General features: G+C 42.9%; 2 protein-coding genes across 12 annotated transcripts in view; both read right to left on the bottom strand.

Annotated features, from left to right (window-relative positions):
- The window catches only part of FGD4 (FYVE, RhoGEF and PH domain containing 4), a 209,972-nt gene extending 208,585 nt beyond the window's left edge, over positions 1–1,387 (bottom strand). For 4 of the 8 annotated variants that reach the window (XM_055085555.1, XM_055085553.1, XM_024129322.3 and 1 more), the window contains exon 1: positions 757–1,163. In XM_055085555.1, coding sequence (XP_054941530.1) covers positions 757–1,033 — 277 coding nt within the window. In that variant the 5' untranslated portion in view covers positions 1,034–1,163. Of the gene's footprint in view, positions 1–756 lie in introns of all 8 variants that reach the window. The other 4 variants (XM_028491182.2, XM_055085554.1, XM_055085558.1 and 1 more) reach the window with 3 other exon arrangements.
- Positions 1,388–1,547: 160 nt separating this feature from the next.
- Positions 1,548–13,121, bottom strand: part of BICD1 (BICD cargo adaptor 1) — a 238,519-nt gene continuing 226,945 nt past the window's right edge. Inside the window, exons 9-10 of one of the 4 annotated variants that reach the window (XM_055085551.1) lie at positions 5,678–6,046; positions 1,631–1,668 (exon numbers count right to left, since the gene is read on the bottom strand). In XM_055085551.1, the coding sequence (XP_054941526.1) occupies positions 1,646–1,668; positions 5,678–6,046 (392 nt within the window). In that variant the 3' untranslated portion in view covers positions 1,631–1,645. Of the gene's footprint in view, positions 1,669–4,677; positions 6,047–13,121 lie in introns of those variants that run through there. The other 3 variants (XM_028491176.2, XR_003680299.2, XM_055085550.1) reach the window with 3 other exon arrangements.

Raw genomic sequence — 13,121 nt, 5'->3', positions numbered from 1 at the left:
GCCTGCGCGTCCGGAGCCTGTTCTCCGCAACGGGAGAGGCCACAACAGTGAGAGGCCCGCGTACCGCAAAAAAAAAAAAATAATAATAAGAGCGAAGAAGAAGTTGTGGGCTGCAACAGATCATTTTGAGGATTTCTTCCAAGACTAAGAGTCGATGGAGAATTCAGAATTCAAAATACCGCATTACTGATATCTTAATTTATCAATACAAAACCACAATAAAAAATTGAATTTCTTGATAGGAGGAACATGTTTCCTTCTGAGAGACCTGCAGCTTTTCACACTCAAGCGTCTTTTTCAAAAGGGAAAACCGGAGCACTCAGGATTGCTGGTCCGAGGTCACTCAACAGGTAGGCGGCCAGACCAGGACGAACATCAGCCTCCCGCATTTATTGTACTAGTCCTTCATAAGGTCTGCCGAAAGCAACTTAGCGAAAAAACTTAAACTTCAGTATCTAGAAAACAGGTTATTAATTCCTAATCAAACTTAAAAAAAGGAGTTATCCTTTACTTCCGGAATTCCCTGCTAAGTGACCTCCAGGACTGATAAGTTCAGCCTCAGGCGCGCTCCCGTCAAGGACCTTTGGGCGAAGGGACAAAATAGGTAAAGTGGGTGGGCGGCCCGGCGCAGCCCTCTGGGAAGGTTTCCGAACTGGCTCCCACCGCTGCGGTGGACGGGGCGCACCTGCAGGGCGCTCGGCGGTCGATCACCTGAGACAACACCCCCGCCCACCCGTCACCTCCCGAGGCGCTTACCTGGGGCGTCTGCGGGGGCCTGGCCCCTGAACGTGGCCGTCTCGGCCCATTCCAGGTGCGACGAGGGCCGACTCCACGGCCGGGGGGTCCCAGGCGGCAGGTAGGAGGGGTTGGACTTCCGCCGGATCGCCACCCGTCTGAAGTTGTAGTAGCCCTCGCCGCTCATTTCGCTGCGTTCGCTCGCGGCTCGGCACCCTCGCCCGCCCTCGTCCGGCCGCAAGCGCGCGCTCGGCGGGCTCCTGAGGGGCGACCGGACCCCCGGGGGCGTCGCTTGCATGCCCAGGCTCGGCGCGACTCGACAGAGACAACTTCGGGGCTGCTCGGCGCCGGCGCCCTTCTGCTCCGGCGTCTCCTCTGCAAGTGCTTCCTCGCCCCTTCCTCCCGGGACTCCCAGGGCCGCGCCCGTGAGTTTGGCTCCGACTCCCTGTGCGGCAGCCGCCACGCCCGGTCTCTGCGGCTCGCGCTCTCACCTGACGCCGCCACTGCAGCGGCTGACTTAGGCTGCCACCACCCCCTCCTCTCTGGACCAATCGCCAGCCAGCCCCCGAGAGCGCCGAGGGTTCGGCCTGTGGTCGCCGCTGTGCGGTAGCCGCCGCGTCCTGGTCCCACCGGGGCAGCAGCCCAGCACGCTCGCGCGGTGCCGCCGGGAGCGTGCGCGCGGTGCCGCCGGGAGCGTTCCGGGCAGCTCCTCCCCTACCCGTCTCCTCCCCTCTCCCCTCCCTCTCTCCTCCCTCTCCCCTCCCCTCCCCCTCTCCTCCCCTGCCTCTTACCTCTCTCCTCCCTCATCCCCAGCGAGCCCCGGCTCGCCCTCGGGTCTCGACCGGAACCACGAGGGCGAGGGCGCTCACCTGCGGACGCATACCTGGGGTGCTCCGAAGGTCAGCCGCGCTCACCTGTGGGCCACGCCCTGGACTCGGGGAGAAAGAAAAGATCATTACAGCTACTCTGGCCTCTGGTACAGGGCCTGCCATTCTCGCAGAGCCACACGGCAAGGGTCACACGTATGTCTCAAGCTGCTTCTGAGCCCTTGATAATGATATTACCAGTGAGGTATTTCAGATAAGGAAACCAAGGTGCGGAACCTACACAGTCACACAGTACTGCAGAGCTAGAATGCTTACCCGAGACTGTGCCCCACAGTCTTTCCTTATCTCACTGAACTAAAAAATCTTGCCAGGAGCTTCGAGCCAGAGAAAGTTGAAGAGGTGCGTGGAAGTAAAAGAGAAGGTGGAGCTGACCGTCCACAGGTTTCCTGCAGAGCATCAGCCCCTCCATCACCACTAACACTTTCGGGACTTCATTAGTAATGCACTTTAGAGTCCTTTAATTTGTCAAGTCATTTTTTTTTTAACTTCAACTAAATACTAAGTTGAAAAAATTTTGAATTGGTTTGCTTACCTGCATTTTAAAACTCATTACTCCAATAATGAAGAGGCTGTGTTCCAAAACCACAGAGGTAGGAGGGGAAAGAGCAGCGTTCCGAGTATCCCAGGTCAAGCAGAAAGAATTCTCCAGCCATCACTCCCACGTTAGAAGCCACCCCACATTTTTTCAGATGGACTTTCACCCACGTAACGTCTTCTCCAGCTCCCTGAAGTGTATCTCATAACCCAGTCCTCCTCAAGAAACCTTTCAGAAGGCAGTTCAACTGTCTCAGTCTCCTTGGCTGTTACTCCAATAAATATACTCCTTAGGAGAAGGAACTATCCCCATAATTTCTAATGCATCCATTCAGACCTTGTTAAAAGGAGCTTTTGCTCCCTTTGAATTTCTTATCCCTGTATCACTGTATTGTACCTAATTATTGTTTCTCTTTCTCTGTAATTGTGTTATCTACTATGCTATATAGTATCAGAAATAATTTAAACCAGTGGTTTCAAATATAAATTAATAATGAAAGGGGTTTTACCTCCATATGCATAAGCTAACTATAATTTAAGTGCAGGGTTTTTTTTTAACATCTTTATTGGAGTATAATTGCTTTACAATGGTGTGTTAGTTTCTGCTTTACAACAAAGTGAATCAGTTATACATATACATATGTTCCCATATCTCTTCCCTCTTGCGTCTCCCTCCCTCCCTAAGTGCAGGTTTTTGACTTAATTTATTTGGTTCAATAAAAAGGTGGTGTTGCAATCAAAAACACCATACTAGCAACCTAGCTCAGAGCTATCTATTTTTAGGTAAGAAGATGATGGCAATTTTCTCTTTTAGAGAACTGGTTACTCATGAAACTTAAAGGTACCCCCCCCACTGCCCCCTCTCCCTACTATCTCAATAGATGCTTACTCTTTGTGTAGAGAACTGCAGTAAACATACTTGTATGGGGCAAAAAGGTATCTTACCCCACGTATATGCAGCAGCAGTTTAATGCTTCCTCATTTGGATATTTTTGACTTGTTTACATTATACGTATTTCTATTTCTTTCATGGCTCAAGTTGTTCACATTACCTAATGTAATGTTAGTTCACATCAATGGATGTCTGTATTTTCAGACATCATCTGACATTTCGTCTCTCAATGTTATGATGCTGAATATTTCCTGATAGAAACCATTTCTAAGGGACTTTGCATTTGATGACTGTTTTTGCAACACTAAATGGATGGATCAACAGAACTTTATTTGATCTCAATTTACCATAGGTTAGAGTAGAACAAATTTTGGGGATATCATCTTATACATATAATCCTTATATACTATTTTATTTGCTTATATAGCTAATAGAAAGTTTGGTAGTAATTCACTTAACATATTGAAGGAGAACTTTTTTGGAGTATAATTGCTTTACATTGTTGGGTCCTGAAATACAGAGGTGCATGCAATACACAGGTGCTTATACTCCTTGTCTCTGTGACTGAAACAATGCTGAATGCTGACTATATCAGGTATCATTTTCCTTGGGCACACAAGGAGACATTTAAACCTTTCCTTGCAGTTAGGTGAAGCCATGTAACTGGATTCTTCAAAATTTTGTGGGCAGAAGTAATATGTGTCACCTCCAGGCCTGGCTTTTGCACCCTGGCCATAAAACACTACTCCTTTTCTCCAACTGCCAGTTAGAATGCAGAGGGGCCAGTGGAAAGACCTGAGCCCTAGACCATGTAGAGCCACTGTATGGAGAGGAGCTGGCAGTCCAGAATCACCCCTTTCCTATGAATTAACATACAAGATCAGACTAGCAAAATGCATAGGAAGGCTATGAACTAATTCATATTCCTTAAATTTTGTCTTTATATTTTCCAGTGTAGCAAAATTATATACATTGATATGTCTTTTTATTCTAATTAAAATGTTTTAAACAAACATTCAATTTAATTTTAACAACATAACCAGTCTCAGATTGATCTAGTCCCTAATAAATAAGATAAAACCAAAAAAGGATACTCAGGAGAAAAATTATGAATCAATAAACTGCTTCAACTGCTGACAGAACATCACTTCCAAAACTAAAGTTTAAGAGAAATCAAGGGTCTTCCCTGGTGGCGCAGTGGTTAAGAATCCACCTGCCAATGCAGGGGACCCGGGTTCAAACCCTGGCCCGGGAAGATCCCACATGCTGTGGAGCAACTAAGCCTACGCGCCACAACTACTGAGCCTGCGCTCTAGAGCCCGCAAGCCACAACTACTGAGCCCGCGTGCCACAACTACTGAAGCCCAAGTGCCTAGAGCTCGTGCTCCGCAACAAGAGAAAGCATCGCGTTGAGAAGCCCATGCACCGCAATGAAGAGTAGCCCCCACTCACCACAACTAGAGAAAGCCCGCGCACAGCATCGAAGACCCAATGCACCCAAAAATAAATAAATTTTTTTTAAAAAATATATATATAAAAGAGAAATCAACACTTTGCAGCAGATTCACTCATTTTAATCTCACTAGAGAAAGAAAAATTTTCTTGTGCTTTAAAATAGTGTTATTTCCTCAGTAAATGAATTATAAATTTATTATTTACTTTGATGCTGTCACTGGGTAGGAATTTATATATCATTAAAGCAGTAAAGGCCACTAAAAGGCATGAATTACGCTGACTTTATGTAGTAGTATTAGGGGCTGACAAACTTTTGACTTAAAGAAGAACCCACAACATGAGTGTTAAGAGTTTTAAGTTTTATTCAGGGTCTTGCTGAGGACTATAGATAGCCAGGAGCAGCCTCTCAGCAGCGCTGAAGAAAGTATTCTGAAGAGGTAGAGAAGGAGTCAGCCAGAATTTTTTGCCTAGGAAATACGTGGAGTCATGCATACATCCTGGCAAAAGATTACTACTACAGTAGTCACAGTGAACAGATATCTTTTTTTTTTTTATGTATAGCTGATTCACTCTATTATACAGCAGAAACCAACACAACAGTGTAAAGCAATTATACTCCAATAAAGATGTTAAAAAAAAAACACAAAGAAAGAAAGAAAGAAACTCCCTGAGATTGGGAACCAGCAAACAGCAGACATAATTTCAGGAGAAGCAGTTTGGTCACAAGATGACTTTTCCCCCGTGAGCCTTTTATTCCCTCTGAAATCGTCTGGTCACAGGAGAGAGGGCGTCTGGAGAGCTCCGCTCTCGGACTCACCACCACGGGCCTGGCCGGGCCAACGGAGCCTGCCTGCAGGGCTGGACCCGGGCTGCAGACAGTGTCCCGGAGCAGTGCCCCGGGCAGCCCAGTGCCGAGGCCCGTGCTCCGTCCCTGGACACCGACTGGAGTGAGTGTGCCGGCCGGGGTAGAGGGAGGGGCCGGCAGTGTCTATACAACTGAGACAGTCCTGACCCCCCAGGGGTGCTGTGAGCCGCACCTTAATCTGGTCAATGTTGTCACCAGATAACTCTTGAATATGCCTGAGACTGTGTGTCAGGCCAGAGGGACTGAAAAACGTGATGCTGGCTGGAATGCCCTGCTGGGAATAGTAGCTGTTGAGGTTCCCCTGAATACCTGGGTGTGGGATCGTCTGGTAGACGGTTAAGCTCTCCACGGGAATCCCTTTGTCCTTGAGCATTTTCGGCAGCGTTTCTCTTTTGAGGGTTCCACAAGGAAACAGAAGAGACAGTGCTGACGACTCCCTAGAACAAACGCACTCTGCAAGCTTTTCTGCATTTCCACAGTTTTCTCCTTCTGTATGCAGGCCAATTTTATTCACTAGAGAAGCAGTAGCATTTCCCACCACATACACTGACTTAGCATTCCATTTTTCTTTCAGAGACTTTCTCCAGACTTCGGTTTTATTGTCTTTCTCCAAACACAGCTCCACTGCTTCCACTGTTCTGGGGCTGGTAAAAATGTTGAGACAGCTCCTCCAAAAAACTGGGAAGAGACAAAAACTCAAATGATAAAACAGGGATCAAAGGGGCTTCGAGTCCATATAATCCTAATTCCCTGATGTACGGATTCTGGCGACAGTCGTCCTCCTAGGGTCTTTCAGTAAAAGAACCTTCATTATTGCCTGGCAGTCTTTACAGGGTGCTTGTCTGGCTGGTGAGGCACTCGGTAGGCGCCCAGTCGGGGGCGGAGTCTCACGGTTCCCACTAACAGGCAGCGAGGCTGCGGGAGCGACCAGGCGGCCCACTCACCGCGTGGCCGGCGCTGCTACGGCGACGGCCCTCCCCGGGCCCCAAGCAACAGCACTTGCGCCCGAGGGGGCGCGGAGCCCCAGCCGCGCTCAGCTGGAGCTCACGCATGCGCACCGACACCCCAAACAGATAAGATTACTACTACAGTAGTCACAGTAAACAGATATCTTAAGTTAATGATTTTAGGGCTTTTCTATGTATGGGAAGACACAAGAATCTGGGGTAATTTAAATTCTTCCTGAGATATACATCTAACTATCTAAGGGCCTGTTTAGCCAAAGAACAGAGTGCCTTATCCTGCTTTTTCATCCTGAATACATCTCAATGTGTACTGTCAGTGGGCAACTGCAGTGGGTTGTGACTTAACCCTTGTATAACTAGTTGGTGAATGATGCTTTTTGTTTTTTGTTTTTGTTGTTCACAATACAGAAGATAACCTCCCGAAGACCTAATTGAAGAAGATGATACATTTATTTTAACAGAAACTTAGTAAATAGTATGATATTTTGAGTTGGTACAAGTTGAGATTCCAATTGTTTTATGTATATATAAAGTGCGTAATTTATAACATGTTAATTTAATTTCTATGTCTATATTTTGACCAGGTATTGCATATATTAATGACCTTTGTAAGGAAGTATATATACACACCTCTTAGAAGATTTGCACAAATTTGAGGTGTCACCTGAAAGTGTCATGGTACAAGTTTGGCCTTGTACTTAAATTGACAACTATTTTTTCTTAAAGGGAAGTGATCAGTCAATATCTTTTTTAAATCATTTGGAAACTGGAAAGAAAGCAGTTACTTTCTAAAAAACACAGTACGTGGCATAATGGAGCCTAGAGTTCCATGAGATTAGGAGAGAGGCACCCAACTTGAACCTGGCCTACCAGGAGAAGTTTCCTAAAGGACTTGAAATTAAAAGAGACCTGAAAGTGAGCAGTTGGCCTGGTGGAGGAGATAAATAGTTACCCTAGTGTAAGAAGCAGGACACACAAGGAAGAAAGGAAGAAAGGACAGGGTTCAGGGGAGACACAGAAAGACAAAGTTGCACTTACAGGGCATGGGAAGAGAGAAATGAAGCTGGAGAAAAAGTAGGGTCAGGTCATAAGAACCATGTATGTCATGGTAAAGAGTTAGGACTTTAAACAAAATAATACCATTTGCAGCAACATGGATGCAATGAGAGATTATCATACTAAGTGAAGTAAGTCAGAAGGAGAAAGACAAATGCCATGTGATATCACTTATATGTGGAATCTAAAATATGACACAAATGAACCTATCGATAAAGCAGAAACAGTCTCACAGACATAGAGAACAGACTTGTGATTGCCAAGGGGCAGGGGGAGGGGAGGGATGGACTGGGATTTTGGGGTTAGTAGAAGCAAACTATTACATATAGAATGGATGTACAACAAGGTCCTGCTGTATAGCACAGGGAACTATATTCACTGTCCCGGGATAAACCATAATGAAAAAGAATATAAAAAATATAACTGAGTCACTTTGCTGTACAGCAGGAATTAACACAACATTGTAAATCAACTACACTTAGTTAAAAAAAAAAAAAAGAATTAGGACTTTATTCTGATGCCAGGGGAATGATTTTTAACTTTTAAGCAAGAAGTGATGTTATCAGATTTGCATTTTAGCAATCACTTTAGTTGTCCACATCCCTCATTTTTAGCCCATTAGATAAAAAAATACTGATCAATACTGAAATGTTTCATCTCAAATGATATACCACCTCCAAGACTGACTGAATGACTGAATGAATGATTGAATGAATGAAATATTGGGGAAATTTACTTAAATCTGGCACATATAGGAAGTTTTAAAATTGCTACCTACATCATGGGTTTTGTTTAATTTAGTTTTTGTTGTAGTGGTTTGGTTATGATTTGTTAAACATCTCATACATAAATGCTGTTGAACTATCACTGGTTGCCAGGACAATTAGAGCATGGAATAACAGAATGCAATTCTATACTACTACATTCCTCTTTCCTGACCAGGAAACACACCTCTAAGATTCTGAATACTCAAGCTTTCCATATGTTATTGACTATTTTGGTAGTTTAAATAGCAGTAGGTATTGATGTACATGCTTTCCAAAGACTAGTGCTATGAAACAGTAACCCATGAAGTGGGCAGGTCCAGAATATAAAGATAAATTTATTAGTTCCAGGAGCTACATCCCATAAAATGCTTGGTTTTTTTTCAAGGAAATACAGAAATGCAGTCATTCCTCTGACAAATATTTGCTAATATCACATTTGCACCCATTACTGTTATTAATGTCACATTTATACCTGTTGCTCTGTTTCTGTATCTTTCTAAATACCTTCTAAGATTTTTGTTTTAATTCCACATTATAGTGGAATCTCTCTGGAGACATTTTAAATGCATTTAAACCCACCACGCAGATATCTACAATGCACAAACTCAATGATCGTTAGGTTATTTAAAGTAGTCAAGGGACTTCACTGGTGGCGCAGTGGTTGAGAATCTGCCTGCCAATGCAGGGGACACAGGTTCGTTCCCTGGTCTGGGAAGATCCCACATGCCGCGGAGCAACTAAGCCCGTGCGCCACAACTACTGAAGTCCACGCGCCTCAATGAGAAGCTTGTGCACCGCAACTAGAGAAAGCTGGCGTGCGGCAACGAAGACCCAATGCAACCAAAAAAATAATAAATAAAGAGTAATAATAATAAAGTAGTCAAACTCTTAGAAACAGGAAGTAGGATGGTGGTTGCCAGGTGTTGGGAGGGGTGGTTGCCAGGTGTTGGGAGAGGTGGAAAGGGGAGCGATTGTTCAACGGGTATAGAGCTTTGGTTTTGCAAGAGGAAAAATCTCGAGTCCATTGTGCAATAATGTGCAGGGAGTTAACACTACTGTACTGTACACTTAAGATGGTAAATTTCATGCTACGTATTTTTACCATTATTACAAAACAACCCCTCCATGACCAAGTTTACAACACATACACAATGATATATTTTATCAGGAGCTATTTGGTTTTCAGCAATTATATGATGCCATTGATTATAAGATGCAACCCAATTTTGGAGATGTTAAAAAGTAAAAAAAAGAAAACTGTGTCTTAAGACGGATGAAATGTGGTATATATATATATTTGTGTATAAATACCTTTTTTTGCACTTTTATAAATTAAAATAACATTCTGGTAGACTTCTTCTAAAGCTTCCTATATGTACCTGATTTAAATAAATTTCCTTTATCAAAATTTATTTATTTATTTTTATTTACTTACTTATTGCTGGAAGAGGTATATTCTTTGAGCTGAAATATTCCAGGATTGATCAAGAGTGAATTAGTGGTGGAGTATATAAAGAAGTCAGAAAATTTGTTACAGAGTTACAAAAGCCCCATATCTCATCCAATAAAGTGTGTTTTTTCCTATTTGGTTTTATACACCTTAAATACATCACTTCAAAAATTAATTACAAATTAAAAGAATGTGATAAGCACTCTTGGCTACCTACTCAACTGTCATCCCCACTTTTCCTTGTTAACAAAACCCAGTTTCATTCAAATGTTGGCATCAATGTGGTCAGACAAGTTGTGCTTCTTCGTAGAAAAACTGGATGAGGTCAAGCGATCATGGTGATCTTATTTTCTTTGCCAGCTGTTGATTTAGGGGAGCATATGATCTGGTTCTGGGTCTAGAGCGGAAATATGCTGTGGGTTTCTGGGGAGGATTTTCTTCCTCAATAGGAGAAGAACTTATTAAAAGGAACCCACTCCATACCCACCTTCTCCTTACCCTCCTGCTTTTGGATATGGTTTTGTAAAGATACAGACATAAGTTCTGAACTGCTGTAGCCATCTCTTGACCAAGAGGGAAGATGATACCGATCTACTGAGGGTGGCAGAACAGAATGATGGAAAGAGTCCTGGGCATTGCTATGTTTAATAAGCTACTGAATCAACCCTGAAACTTCCTGCCTCTTGAATCCTTGATAAGTGACAAGATAAACTGTCCTAATTGTTAAGCCACTGTTAGTCAGGCTTTTTTGTTACCTGTAGCCAAAAGCAAACATACGAACCTTCAAGTTGCAAACTTTCAAAGATGCAAACGTGTGTTCGAATGTCAAATCACGTAAGTTAGTTCACGTGTCTGGCGTACATTGTCACGTGCGTGCATCCTCTACAAGTGGTTGTGCTTTTGTGTACTTTACTATACGGTACTGTATAGAGTACAGTAGTACAGTATCTTTATTTCAAGCCTAGAATGTCCAAAAGCAGTGGTGATGTAGCTAGTAATGAGAAGCACCACCAAGAGATAACGATGGAAACAAAAGTGAAAATAATTGAGAGGGTGGAGTTAGGCAAAAAGACGGTAGATGTTGCTCATTATAACATGAATTGTTCAACCATCAGCACGATTCTGAAGAAGAAGGACAAGATCACGGAACATGTGAAGTCTGCTGTGCCTTGTCAACAATAACATCGAAGAAGAGTGGAAAAGTGATGGAGGAGATGGAGAAACTTCTCAGTGTGTGGATGTAGATCAGCATCAGGGTCGATTCCTGCTCAGCTTAATGCTGATTAATGAGAAAGCTAAAAGCCTTTATGAAGACTTGAAGAAGAAACAGGGGAAAGAATCAGAGGGTGCATCTCTTAATGCCAGCCATGGCTGGTTTCATTGGTTCAAGGCTAGAGCCAACCTTCACAATGTAAAAGTAAGTAGAGACGCAGTGACTGCAGATAGGGTAGCTGCCTGGGAATTTCCTGAAATGCTTCGAGAAATTATTGATGAAGGAACATACTGTACTAATGAAGACCTGATGGAATTGGAGGCCCAGAGAAAGGACGAAGAGAGACAAGAGGAAGAAGTAACTGAAGAACCAAAGAGATTCACGACACAGGAAATGGCAAGGGAATTTTCTTTATTTGAGGAGGCACTGTTAGTTTTTGAGGCACAGGACCTGAACGTAGAACAGTACACGAAGGCTGCAGCAGCCATTCAGAATGCAATCTGGTGCTACCTTGTCATCTTTGACGAGAAAAAAAAGAGCTACTACCCAGACATCACTGGATCATTTTTTTCAAGAGGGTAAATGGAGTTGAATCCAGCAAGGAATCAGAACCTGTGCCATCAATGTCAACCATGAGTGAAATTGCAGCTTGCCCTCCATCTCCTGTTGCTGACGATCCTTCAGCTCCACCACCATCTCCCACCTCCCATTCCTCCTCCAGTCAGTAACTCTTCTTGCCTCTTCACTCAATAACAGCCCCTGTATGCCAGCTGTTGTACTGTACTACTGTACTTTTCAAGGTACTGTACTGTAAGATAACAAATCTTTTATTTTTGTGTTTGTTTTTTATGTATTATTTGTGTGAAAAGTATTATAAACCTATTACAGTACAGTATTTTATAGCCAATTGTGTTAGTTGGGTACCTAGGCTAACTGTTGGACTTACGAACAAATTGGACTTACAAACGTGCTTTCAGAACTGAACTCTTTCATATGTAGGGGACTTTCTGTACCGATACAGAAAAAATGGTCTATCCAAATTTTAAGAAAAAATCCTGAGAGACTTCCCTGGTGGTCCAGTGGTAAAGACTCCACACTTTCTTTTTTCTTTTTTTTTTTTGAATTTTTGAATTTTCTTATTTTTACTTTTTGTACAGCAGCTTATTAGTTATCTATTGTGTACATGTTAGTGTATCTATGTCAATCCCAATCTCCCAATTCATCCCACCACCACCACTTTCCCCACTTGGTGTCCATACGTTTGTTCTCTACATCTGTGTCTCTATTTCTGCCCTGCAAACCAGTTCATCTGTACCATTTTCCTAGGTTCCACATATATGCGTTAATATATATATATTTTTTCCCTTTCTGACTTACTTCACTCTCTGTATGACAGTCTCTAGATCCATCACGTCTCTACAAATGACCCAATTCCATTCCTTTTTCTGGCTGAGTAATATTCCATTGTATATATGTACCACATCTTCTTTATCCATTCGTCTGTCAATGGGCATTTAGGTTGCTTCCATTACCTGGCTATTGTAAACAGTGCTGCAATGAACATTGGGGTGCATGTGTCTTTTTGAATTATGGTTTTATCTGGGTATATGCCCAGTAGTGGGATTGCTGGGTCATATGGTAGTTCTATTTTTAGTTTTTCTAAGGAACCTCCATACTGTTCTCCATAGTGTCTGTATCAGTTTACATTCCCACCAACAGTGCAGGAGAGTTCCCTTTTCTCCACAACCTCTCCAGCATTTGCTGTTTGTAGATTTTCTGATGATGCCCATTCTAACTGGTGTGAGGTGATACCTCATTGTAGTTTTGATTTGCATTTCTCTAATAATTAGTGATGTTGAGCAGCTTTTCATGTGCTTCTGGGCCATCTGTATGTCTTCTTTGGAGAAATCTCTATTTAGTCTTCAGCCCATTTCTTGATTGGTTTTTTTTTTTAATATTGAGGTGCATGAGCTGTTTATATATTTTGGAAATTAATCCTTTGTCCGTTGATTCGAGATTGCTTTGGGTAGTACAGTTATTTTTCACAATAGTGATTCTTCCAATCCAAGAACATGGTATATCTCTCCATCTGTTTGTGTCATCTTTGATATCTTTCACCAGTCTCTTTTAGTTTTCTGAGTACAGGCCTTTTACCTCCTTATGTAGGTTTATTCCTAGGTATTTTATTCTTTTTCTTGCAATGGTTAATGGGATTCTTTCCTTAATTTCTCTTTCTGATCTTTTGTTGTTAGTGTATAGGAATGCAAGAGATTACTGTGCATTAATTTTGTATCCTGCAACT

Source organism: Physeter macrocephalus, chromosome 6, assembly GCF_002837175.3.
Source record: "Physeter macrocephalus isolate SW-GA chromosome 6, ASM283717v5, whole genome shotgun sequence".
Lineage (NCBI taxonomy): Eukaryota > Metazoa > Chordata > Mammalia > Artiodactyla > Physeteridae > Physeter > Physeter macrocephalus.
Note: the sequence above shows the minus strand (reverse complement) of the source record. Positions and strands in the feature narration are given on the sequence as shown.